Source organism: Callithrix jacchus, chromosome 5 (assembly GCF_049354715.1).
Source record: "Callithrix jacchus isolate 240 chromosome 5, calJac240_pri, whole genome shotgun sequence".
Classification (NCBI taxonomy): Eukaryota; Metazoa; Chordata; class Mammalia; order Primates; family Cebidae; genus Callithrix; species Callithrix jacchus.
The window spans coordinates 160,042,649-160,054,983 of NC_133506.1; the positions used below are offsets into that span (position 1 = coordinate 160,042,649).

The window sequence follows — 12,335 nt, forward strand, 5'->3', positions numbered from 1 at the left end:
GATGGTCTGGGCTAGTGCTTCTCTAATTTGGGCACACATAAATAAGAGCCATCTGAAAAAGCCTGTTAAGCTACAGATTGCAGGGTCCCAGAGATACTGATTCAGTGGGTCCAAAGTGGGGCCTAAGGTATTTTTCTTCTCGTATTTCTAGTAAGCTCTCAAGTGACGCTAAGGTTTCTAGTCAGAGGATCACACTAGCTCAAGTTATTTTCAAATAACTCCAAAACCCCATTACTTAACATGCTTGGTTGGGGCCTGAGTTGGTCTAGGGAAGCTAGGGTACAGAAAGAAACTAGCTATTTGACCCATGAACAAGCTTAGGAAGCCACCACCTACATCCCGGTACACATTTGCTCTTCCATTTTCCTCACTGTCACAGTAAAAAAAGAAGAAAAAAGTCACCAGGTCCTCAAACCCTCTTTAGTTTCCTAATCCCTAACAGTTCTAACTTTGTGTTAGCTTTCTTTGTTTCTACCACAACTATACGGCAAAACTCTACCATTGTGTTGCTATACATCTCATCTCCTAGTTTTCTGTTCTGTCTGCTACTTTTTGAAGAAACTCATGATTGAAGTCACTCGAATTTTGCATATACTCAAATAAATTTCCGCTTGGCTGTAGGAAAAATCCAGACAGAACATTATGTGTAAGGGATTTGTAGTTGAAGCACAGAGAGGAATTGTTTTTAATATAGATTTTTTTTTTATGTACCAGTTATTAAACTGATAAGAATATCACACTTGATCTGAGCCAAAAGGCTGAAAAACGATAAAAATGGGAATATGATGAGAAGTTAAAGTTAGTACAGGAGGTAAGAGTCCTTCTTTGGGCACTCCATCTGCTTTATTCAATTAATGGTACTTAGTGTGTATACTCTTCACTGCTCCCTAAATATCACAATCTTTTTGTGTCAAAGTATGTGGGACTTTACCGAAACATTTTTTAAAGCAATGTGTTTGGTATAGAATGAGAACATTTGAAGTTTGAAAAGATGACATAGAATAAAAGCCACAGAAAATGCAAAAAATTAATGAAAAACTATAAGACAGGTAAGTCTTATGTTTCATACCTGGGAATATCACTAAGAAACTTAAAGTCAAAAAAAATGTAAATGACATCAGTCAGCAGAGTAATCACAATAATGGCAATATCTAAAATGTTACATAAGCCAGAAAAATAATGCTGTCTCCTGTAATATAAGACAAAAAAAATAAGTTAATTTCTCCTGCAAGAAGAGACAGGAATATTTAAAGACCACAAACTATTGACTCATCCCCATTAAGAATTCTACTTTTTCTGAGTTATTTAAATGTTAGACTAAGGGAAAAATATAACATTCATGGGAAATTTACAAACAATAAATTTATATTCATCATTTGACACATATATATGACTAAAGCACCAATATGGCAATTTAAATACAGCAAGAGATATAACTAAATGTGTACTAATCACCCTTATTGTGGACAATGGGGTATATATCCCCTCAAGCATTTATCATTCATGTTACAAACAATTCAGTTATACTCTTTCAGTCATCTAAAAATGTACAATTAAGTTATTCTTGACTGTGGTCAGCCTGTTGTGCTATCAAATACTAGATGTTATTCATTCCTTCCACTTTTTTGTACCCATTAACCATCCCCACCTCCCCACCCCCAAACCCCTACTATTCCCAGCCCCTCTGATGATCATCCTTCTACTCTCTCTGAGTTCAATTTTTTCTTTCTTTCTTTCTTTTTTTTTTAGAGCTCACAAATAAGTGAGAACATGTGACGTTTGTCCTTCTGTGCCTGGTTTATTTCACTTAACATAGTGATCTCCAGTTCCCTCCATGTCGTTGCAAATGACAGGATCTCATTCTTTTTTATGGCTAAATAATACTCTCTTGTGTATACGTACTATATTTTCTTTATCCATTCGTCTGTTGATGGACACTTAGGTTGCTTTTAAATCTTAGCTATTGGCTGGGCATGGTGGCTCAGGCCAGTAATCCCAGAACTTTGGGTGGCCAAGGTGGATGGATCATGAGGTCAGGAGATTGAGACCATTCTGGCTAACACAGTGAAAACCTGTCCCTACTAAAAATACAAAAATTAGCCAGGCTTGATGGTATGTGCCTGTAGTCCCATCTACTCAGAAGGCTGAGGCAGGAGAACCACTTGACCCTTAAAGGCAGAGGTTGCAGTGAGCCAAGTTCGTGCCACTGCACTCCAGCCTGGGTGACAGAGAGAGATTCTGTTTCAAAAATAAATAAATATAAATAAATCTTAGCTATTATGAACAGTGCTACAACAAATATGGGAATGCAGATATCTTTTTTTTTTTTTTAAGATGGAGTTTTGCTCTTGTTGCCCAGGCTGGAATGCAATGGCATGATCTTGGCTCACTGAAACCTCTACACCTCCTGGGTTCAAGCAATTCTCCTGCCTCAGCCTCCTGAGTAGCTGGGATTACAGGCATATGCCACCATGCACGGCTAATTTTGTATTTTTAGTAGAGGTGGAGTTTCTTCATGTTGGTCAGGCTGGTCTTGAACTCCCAACCTCAGGTGATTTGCCAGCCTCGTCCTCCCAAAATGCGGGGATTACAGGCATGAGCCACTGCATCCGGCCATCTCTTTTATATACTGGTTTCCTTTCTTGTGGGTATATACCCAGCAGTGGGATTGCTAGGTCATATGATAGCTCTATTTTTACTTTTTTGAGGACCCTCCAAACTGTTCTCCACAGTGGTTCTACTAATTTACATTTCCACAAACAGTGTATGAGGGTTCTCTTATCTTCACGTCTTTGCGGGCATTTGTTATTGCCCGACTTTTGGATATAAACCATTTTAGCTGGGGTGAGATGATATCTCATTGTAGTTTTCTACACTGATAATTTCTCTAATGATCAGTAATGTTAAGCACCTCTTCATATGCCTGTTTACCATCTGTATGTTTTGAGAAATGCCTATTCAAATCTTTTGCTCATTTAAAAAATTAATTAGATTTTTTTCCTATAGAGTTGTTTGACCTCCTTATATATTCAGGTTATTAATTCCTTGTCAGGTGGGTTGTTTGCAAATATCTTCTCCCATTCTGTGGGCTGTCTCTTCACTTTGTTAATTGTTTCCTATGCTTTGAAGTTTTTAATTTGATGTGATCTCATTTGTCCATTTTTGCTTTGGTTGCCTGTGCTTGTGGGGTATTGCCCAAGTAATTTTTGCTCAGACCAATGTCCTGGAGATTTCTCCCAGTGTTCTCTTGCAGTAGGTTCATTGAGGTCTTAGATTTAAGTCTTTAATCCATGTTGATTTGATTGTTGTATACGGTGAGAGGTAGGGGTCTGGTTGTAGTCTTCTGCATGTGTATATTCAGTTTTCCCAGAACCATTTGTTGAAGAGACTGTCTTTTCCTCAATGTATGTTCTTGTCACATTTGTTGAAAATGAGTTCACTGCAAGTGTGTGGATTTGTTTCTGGGTTCTCTATTCTGTTCCATTGGTCTATGTGTCTGTTTTTATGCCAGTGCCATGCTGTTTTGCTTACTATAGTTCTGTAGTATAATTTGATGTCAGGTAATGTGATTCCTCCAGTTTTGTTCTTTTTGCTTAGAATGGCTTTGGCTATTCTGGGTCTTTTGTGGCTCCATATAAATTTTTAAATTATTTTTTTCTATTTTTGTGAAGAATGTCATTTGTATTTTGACAGGGAGTGCACTGAATATGCAAATTGCTTTGGATAGTATGAATATTTTAACAATATTGATTCTTCCAATCTATGAACATGGAATCTCTTTCAATTTTTTGGTGTCCTCTTCAATTTCTTTCAACAGTGTTTTATTGTTTTCATTATAAAGATCCTACACTGCTTTGGTTAAGTTACTTCCTAGGTATTTAATTTTATTTGTAGCTATTGTATATAGGACCACTTTTTAGATGTCCTTTTCAAATGGTTTGCTGTTGGCATATAGAAGTGCTACTGATTTTTGTGTGCTGATTTTGTATCCTGCAACTTTACTGAATTTACCAATCTCATAGTTTTTTGGGGGAGTCTTTAGTTTTTTCCAAATAAAACATACTATCTGCAAACATAAGGACAATTTTACTTCTTCCATATCAATTTGGATTTCTGTTCCCTTTATTTCTTTCTCCTCTATGATGACTCAAGCAAGGACTGCTGGTACTATGGTGAATAACAGTGGTGAACTCATTGTGTTCTAAATCTCAGAGGAAAGCTTTTCAGTTTTCCCCCATTCAGTTTGATATTGACTGTGGAAATCTGACTGTATAAATGGCTTTTATGTTGAGGTGTGTTACTTCTATACCCAGTTTTTTTAGATTGTTTATCGGGAAGGAATGCTGAATTTTATCAGATACTTTTTCAGCATCAACTGAAATGATCCTATGGTTTTTATCCTTTATTGCATTGATATGATATATCGCATTGATTGATTTGCATATGTTGAACAATCCTTGCATCGTGGGGATAAATCCCACTTGTCATGATGAAACTTTCCCAAATATTGTTGAATTCCGTTTTCTAGTATGTTGTTGAGGATTCTTGCATCAATATTTATCAGACATATTGGCCTTTTTTGTTTGTTTTTTGAGACTGAGTCTCACTCTGTCACCCAGGCTGGAGTGCAGTGGCGTGATCTTGGCTCACTGCAACCTCTGCCTCCCAGGTTCAAGTGATTCTCCTGCCTCAGCCTCCCAAGTAGTGAGGATTACAGGCACATACCACCACACCTAGCTAATTTTGTATTTTTAGTAGAGAAACAATTTCACCATATTGGCCAAGTTGCTCTTGAACTCCTGACTTCAGGTAATCCACCTGCCTTGGCCTGCCAAAGTGTTGCGATTACAAGCGTGAACCATTGCACCTGGCCTGTCTTCCTTTTCTGATGCATCTGTGTCTGCTTTTGGTATCAGGGTAATACTGACCTTGTGGAATGAGTTTGGAAGTATTCCTTCCTCTTCTGCTTTCTGGAAGAGCTTAAGCAGGATTGGTGTTCATTCTTCTTTAAATGTTTGGTAGGATTCGGCAGGGAAGCCATTGGGTCTCAGTGCATATGTTGGATATAAGTATATGTGTTGGGTACATACATACTTAAAATTGTGATAGCCTCTTGCTGAACTGATTCCTTTATCATTAAATAGTAACATTCTTTGTCTCTTCTTATCATTTTTGTCTTGAGATCTATTTTATCTGATATAAGGATAGCTACTCCTGCTCTCTTTTGGTTTCTCCTGGAATGAACTACATCTTTGCATCTCTTTATTTTCAGTCTATGTGTGGCTTTATGGGAATACTGTGTTTCTTGTAGGCAGCAGATCATGGGTCTTGTTTTTGTTTGTTTGTTTGTTTTGAGATGGAGTCATGTTCTGTTGCCAGGCTGGAGTGCAGTGGTGCGATCTTGGCTCACTGCAATCTCTGCCTCCTGGGTTCAAGTGATTCTCCTGCTTCAGCCTTCTGAGTAGCTGGGACTACAGGTGTGCTCCACCACATCTAGCTAATTTTTGTATTTTTAGTAGAGACGAGGTTTCACCATGCTGGCCAGGATGGTCTCTATCTCTTGACCTTGTGATCTACCTGCCTCGGCCTCCCAAAGTGCTGGGATTACATGCATGAGCCACCGCACCTGGCCGGGGCTTGTTTTTTCGTCCAACCAGCCACTCGGGCACTTAATTAAAAAGTTTAGTCCAGGTCTGCAACTCAAGCCAAGAAAGTGACGATGGCCACCAAATCATGTCCCTGTGGTTACATATTTATTAGCAGAAAACTTTTAAATGCAAAACACTCAGAGAAATCACCACCTTCTACAGAAAACAAGCATGAGGCCAAGAGGAGGCGAACAGAGAGAGTTAGGAGGGAGAAGATAAACTCTACAGTAAAGATTTAGAAAACAGAAAGAGGTCTCAAAGTAACAGCCATTCAGATCATATCAGACGAGAAAGAGGAAGACCTAAAAGTGCATCTGCCAAAAAACATGAGGAAGAAAGAGAGAAACAGGAGAAGGAAATTGACATCTATGCTAACCTGTCTGATGAAAAGGCTTTCGTGTTTTCGGTCACCTTGGCGGAAATAAATAGAAAAATTATCAATCAAAGACTTATTCTCTCATACTTGTCTGCAAAATCTGCTGAAACTTCCGTCAGGATTACATCAGCACAGTTGTGGACTCTCGGGAGCATTCTGACTGCATCAATAAGGGCCATTGATTGTTCCTTTCTCTCCTGTCCTTTAGCCTGTGCCACACTTTGGGAGCAAAGCTGTTTAGGCTTGGACTGTTCTGGGATTTCCTTGTTTACCAAGGAGTATTGTCCGTGTTTTGTGTTTGGGACATAAGTAAGTGTATTTGCCAAAAAAAAAAAAAAAAAAAAGCGCTGGACAGATGTTAAAGGATAAAAAGTGATGGGGTCTGGGTTAGGTATGAAAACTAGGGGAGTAAGATGCTTGATTGTTTTCAGCTTTGCCAGAGATGCAATGTTTTAAATACTGTCAGAAAGAGTGATTTTTAAACATATATATTTCAGATTTTCAGTGCTAACAGATGGCATATATACAGTTTATTTACTTTTAGTAAATTGGCAATTGATATTTTATTGAATGGGGAATTAAGAATATAAACTGTAAATTTTGTCTTAAATTGATTTTTTTTCTTGCCCTTTATTTTTATTACTTAATGTGTGAGTTATATTTTAGGAGATAGTTTCTAGACAGTTTGAAGTTTGGGTGCTATATGAAGAAAAACATTAAATGATATACTCAGATATAAACACCTTGTTTTCTTGAATATAATTTATTTATTAGTTAAAAAAGAAAACTTCTGCTCTCAAGACGGTGCCTGTTAAGCTAAACATGAAATATATTTATTACATGCAAAATATTTCTTAGCCACTTTTAAGCGGTAATGTTTTATCTGAATGGATGTTCATTTATACATACTGATAATTATTTAAATTCTTACTTTACTTTTACTTGAAGAAAAAATAAATGTTAATACTGAAACTAAGTAAAAAAAAAAAGTTTAGTCCACTGACATTCTATGTTGTTATTATAACTTACTCCTGCCATTTTGTTATTTGCTTTCTGGTCTTCTCTCCCTTCTTTCCTTCCTGTCTTCCATTAGGGAAAGTAATTTTCTCTGGTGATATGATGAGTTTCTTGTTTTTTATTTTTTGTGTATCCATTGTGTGTTTTTTGGTTTGAGGTTACCATGAAGCTTGCAAATACTATCTTATAACCCATGATTTTAAGCTTATTATAACACTGTTTGCATAAACAAGTAAAAAGAAAATTAATAAAAACTCTACAAATTAACTTTGTCTACCTACTTTTTAACTTTTTGTTATTTCTATTTATATCTTATACTATGACTTGAAAAGTTGTTGTAGTTGATATATTTGATCGGCTCATAGTTTAGTCTCTATTTAGAATAAGAGTAGTTTATACATCATAGTTACAGTGTTATAACATTCTGCATTTTTCTGTGTCTTTACTGTTACCTGTGAGTTTTATACTTTCAGGTGGTTATTTATTGCTCATTAATGTCCTTGTGTTTCTGACTGAAGTACTCCCTTTAGCATTTCTTCAAGGATAGGTCTGGTGTTGGTGAAATCCCTCATCTTTTGTTTGTGTGGAAAAGTCTTTATTTCTTCTTTACTTTGAAGGATCTTTTCACTGGATATACTGTTTTTGGGTAAATGTTTTTTCCCTTCAGCACTTTATTTTCTTTTTTTGAGACGGAGTTTCGCTCTTGTTACCCAGGCTGGAGTGCAATGGCGCGATCTCGGCTCACCCCAACCTCCGCCTCCTGGGTTCAGGCAATTCTCCTGCCTCAGCCTCCTGAGTAGCTGGGATTACAGGCACGCGCCACCATGCCCAGCTAATTTTTTGTCTTTTTAGTAGAGACGGGGTTTCATCATGTTGACCAGGATGGTCTCGATCTCTTGACCTCATGATCCACCAGCCTCGGCCTCCCAAAGTGCTGGGATTACAGGCGTGAGCCACCGCGCCCGGCCTCCTTCAGCACTTTCAATATGTCATGCCACTCTTCCTGGCCTGCAACGTTGGTACTGAAAAGTCTGCGGCCAGCCCTGTTGTGCCTCCACTGTATATTACTGGTTTCTTCTCTCTTGCTGCTTTATCCTTGATCTTTGGGAATGTGATTATTCAATGCCTTGAGGTGGTGTTTGAGTTGCATCTGCTTCATGTTTTATAAATTTCTTGTACTTGGATATTGGTATCTTTCTGTAGGTTTGGGAAGGTCTGTTACTAACCCTTTGAATAAACTTTCTACACCCCCCTCTACCTCCTCTTTAAGGCCAATATTGTTTAGATTTGCCCATTCAAGGTTATACTCTAGATCCTGTAGGCACGCTTCCCAGGGCTTGTTTGTACCCATCTTTATTGAGAAGGCTTTCCAGATATTGGAAAGAACTTGGATATTGTGATCTAAGCTGTATCTGCTTTAGGGGGAACCCGAGCCTCCGAAACTCTGTGGTTCTTGCAGATCCATAGTGGTACTGCCTTAATGGTCTTGGACAAGATCCAGGATAATTCTCTGGATTACCAAGAGACTCTTGTTCTCTTCCCTTAGTTTCTCCCACACAGAGTCTCTCTCTCTCTCTCTGTTCTGGCCACCTAAAGCTTGAGGGTGAGTGACACAAGCACCCACTATAATGACTGCATTGGGTCAGACCTGAAGCCAGCACAGCACTAGGTATTGCCCAAGACCTGCTGTAACCACACCCTAGCTATTGCATAAATTTGCTGAAGGCCCTGGGGCTTTACAATCACGTGGTGAAAAACAGCCAGGCCTGTGTCCTTCCCTTCAGGATGGCAAGTACTTCCAGGCTGTGGGTGGGTCCAAAGGTGCTGTCTGGGAATCAGGGCCTATATCAAAAACTTTAAAAGTCTACCTGGTGTTTGATTGTGCTATAGCTAAGCTGTCACTCAAACCACAAGATACAGGCCCTCCCATTCTTTCCACCCCTCTCCAAAGGCAGAGGAGCATCAATGGGTGGCCACATCAAACAGAGCCATGGGGGGTATTGCCAGCCTACCGCCGATGTTCTCATGAGGCCCAAAGGCTCTTGGGTCAGCTTGTGGTGGATGGTCCTGTAAATTATTTTCAAATGCCTTTTTTTTGCGGTGGGGGAGAGGGAGGGTAGAGTCTTGGCCTGTCACCGAGCTGGAGTACAATGGCACGACCTCAGCTCACAGCAACCTCCACCTCCCAGGTTAAAACAATTCTCCTGCCTCAGCCTCCCAAACAGCTGGGATTACATGCACCTGCCACCCTACCCAGGTAATTTTTGGATTTTTAGTAGAGACGAGGTTTCACCATGTTGTCCAAGACGGTATCGAACTCCTGACTTTGTGATCCTCCCGCCTCAGCCTCCCAAAGTGCTTCTTATAAAAGTACAAAATAACTTTGTGCAGTATAAAAAATAATCAAACTTACCCATCAACAAATACTCGAAGAAGAATATCCATGAGAAAAAATATGGCAATAGATGGAGAAATACAACGATATTCCAAAGGCATATAAATTTTCTTTTCAGCAAAAATTAGGTCGGCAAAGATGAGACCCACATTCAATAAGAGCAGGCAAACTCCAAATATTCTAAAATAAATGCATAAGCAAGGAAGTAAATAAAAGTAAAGATAGAGGGGCTTTTGTCCCGATAGTTATACTATATTTAGGCCAATGATTGGGCACCAAAATGATATTATTTAGTATTAAACTGCCCAGTGCCAGGAAAAACTGTAATGCCTTAGAACCTCAGGAAAAATCAGTTTTCACCCAACAGAAGCAGTTCTTAATAAAACTCCCACCAAACTGGTTCACAAGATGTTATCATGCTCTTTTATAGCAGACATATCAGACTGATACTTCAAAAGAGAAAAATAAAACTGAACTAAAATTACCTGTCTGTTTGTAAACTCTTCCTAAAATTTGAGAATTTTTATAAGAAGTTTATATGAATTTCTCATAAAAAACAAAATCTCATTAATCTGGATAATTCTTAAGAATGTATTAATAAAAACCAAATGAAAGCATGAGTAACATAAACACTTAAAAGACCAAGTTTTTTGTCAGTGACATTTTCAACAAGTATATAATTACATATTTACGGGTGCTTCTAACACAGTGACGGGTACATGAGAAAGAATTCAATTCCATAAATATTTATAGTATTGGACTCTAAAGTACCTACTGACACTTGCTGTTACATATTCTAAATACATTCCCCACAAATTGATTATACTATTTGCCTAATCTATGAAGATGAATTAGTCTTCAAAGTACTTTTGAAAAAAATTACAATATTATTAATTCAAAAGGAAACAGTTATATTGCATAAATCTGTATCATAGTATAAAATCTTACTCTTATGTAGAGAAGAGTCTAAGTAAATTGTGATAGAATTAAAGAGTAATTCTAGATGTATAAGGTACTTAATAAAACACTTTACTTATAGAATTTTAACACTGGGTTTTCATTAACATTACCTTTGCAGATGGAGGAAAAACAATATTAATATGTTACTATTAATCTTAGGCAAAAGCCATTTCTTTGCAAGTTTTAATGTCCAGCTTAAACCAAAATTCCATCATAAATTAGATTACATTAGATAGGGCACATGGCTACTTAGCAATTGGTGGACATGGAAATGCTTTTTGGTTTCAGAGACTTAATATTTCAATGAGAGACAGAAAAAAAAAAACAGCATTTCCATATCCACCGATTGCTAAGTAGCCATGTGCTTTATCTAATGTAATACATATACATATATGTGTATATATGTATATATATGTAATATGTATATATACATGTATATATATATATATATATTGGAGATGGAGTTTCACTCTGCCACCCAGGCTGCAATGCAATGGCATGCTCTCAGCTCACTGTAATCTCTACTTCCCAGATTCAAGCAATTCTTCTGCCTCAGCCTCCTGAGTAGCTGGGATTACAGACACCACCATCATGCTCGGCTAATTTTTGTGTTTTTAGTAGAGATGGGGTTTCAAGGCTGGTCTTGAACTGCTGACCTCAGGTGATCCACCTGCCTTGGCCTCTCAGAGTGCCAGGATGATAGGCGTGAGCCATCGCATCCAACTCAAATATATTTAATACATGGTATTTTTTATGTATTAAGTCTCAGACATATTTAATACAAGGTGTTTTTTATGTCTCACATACCCAAATGCAAAGGATGATACAATTGAGTGTGCTATTTTCTTAATCTTGCTGCTGCAAAAAGAAGTAAAAATAAAAATAATCAGATTTCTTCTAACATATATTATAAATTTAACCAAAAACAAAGGCCTTTTTCCTTTTTTTTTTTTTTCCATTTTGTGGAGAACGGGGTCTCGCTATATTGCCCAGGCAGGTCTTGAACTCCTGGGCTCAAGCTATTCTCCTGCCTCTGCCTCCCTAACAGCTGGGATTACAGGTGTGAGCCACAGCACCCGGCACAAAGGCCTTTATAAATACAATTTTAAAAGAAAATTATTCAAAAGTTATGTAACAAAATGCTTTTAAATTACTATTATACTTTCAGTTCTGGGGTACATGTGTACAACATGCAGGTTAACAAACCTTGTAGGTATACATGTGCCATGGTGGTTTGCTGCACCCATCAACCTGTCATCTACATTAGGTATTTCTCTTAATGCTATCCCTCCCCTTGCCCCGCATCTGCTGACATGCCCTGGTGTGTGATGTTCCCCTCCCTGTGTCCATGTGTTCTCATTGTTCAACTCCCACTTATGAGTGAGAACATGTGGTGTTTGGTTTTCTGTTCTTACATTAGTTTGCTGAGAATGATGGTTTCCAGCTTCATCCATGTCCCTGCAAAGGACATGAACTCCTCCTATTTTATGGCTGCAGAGTATTCTATGGAGTATTATGTGCCACATTTTCTTGATCCAGTCTATCATTGATGGGCATTTGTGTTTGTTCCAAGTCTTTGCTATTGTGAACAGTGCTGCAATAAACATACATGTGCATGTGTCTTTATAGCAGAATGATTTATAATCCTTTGGGTATATACCCAGTAATGGAATTGCTGGGTCAAATGGTATTTCTATTTCTAGATCCTTGACGAACTGCCACACTGTCTTCCACAATGGTTGAACTAATTCACACCCCCACCAACAGTGTAAAAGTGTTCCTATTTCTCCACTTCCTCTCCAGCATTTGCTGTTTCCTGACTTTTTGATGATTGCCATTCTAACTGGCATGAGACAGTATCTCATTGTGGTTTCGATTTGCATTTCTCTAATGACCAGTGATGAGCTTTTTTTCATATGCTTGTCGGCTACATGTCTTC

General features: G+C 38.1%; 1 protein-coding gene and 1 pseudogene across 17 annotated transcripts in view; both read right to left on the reverse strand.

Annotated features, from left to right (window-relative positions):
- Window positions 1-12,335, reverse strand: part of LOC100398471 (phosphatidylinositol 3,4,5-trisphosphate 3-phosphatase TPTE2) — a 112,511-nt gene that overhangs the window by 62,454 nt on the left and 37,722 nt on the right. For 14 of the 17 annotated variants that reach the window (XR_013536224.1, XM_054256808.2, XM_054256806.2 and 11 more), the window contains 3 exons: window positions 11,204-11,254; window positions 9,455-9,616; window positions 1,070-1,189 (listed from right to left, as the gene is read on the reverse strand). Coding sequence is in view for 15 of the 17 variants with exons in the window: in XM_054256808.2 (XP_054112783.2) it covers window positions 1,070-1,189; window positions 9,455-9,616; window positions 11,204-11,254 (333 nt within the window). In the remaining 2 variants the exon portion in view is untranslated. The other 3 variants (XM_078375327.1, XM_054256815.2, XM_035302544.3) reach the window with 3 other exon arrangements.
- On the reverse strand, window positions 649-770 carry LOC118154111 (U2 spliceosomal RNA; annotated as a pseudogene).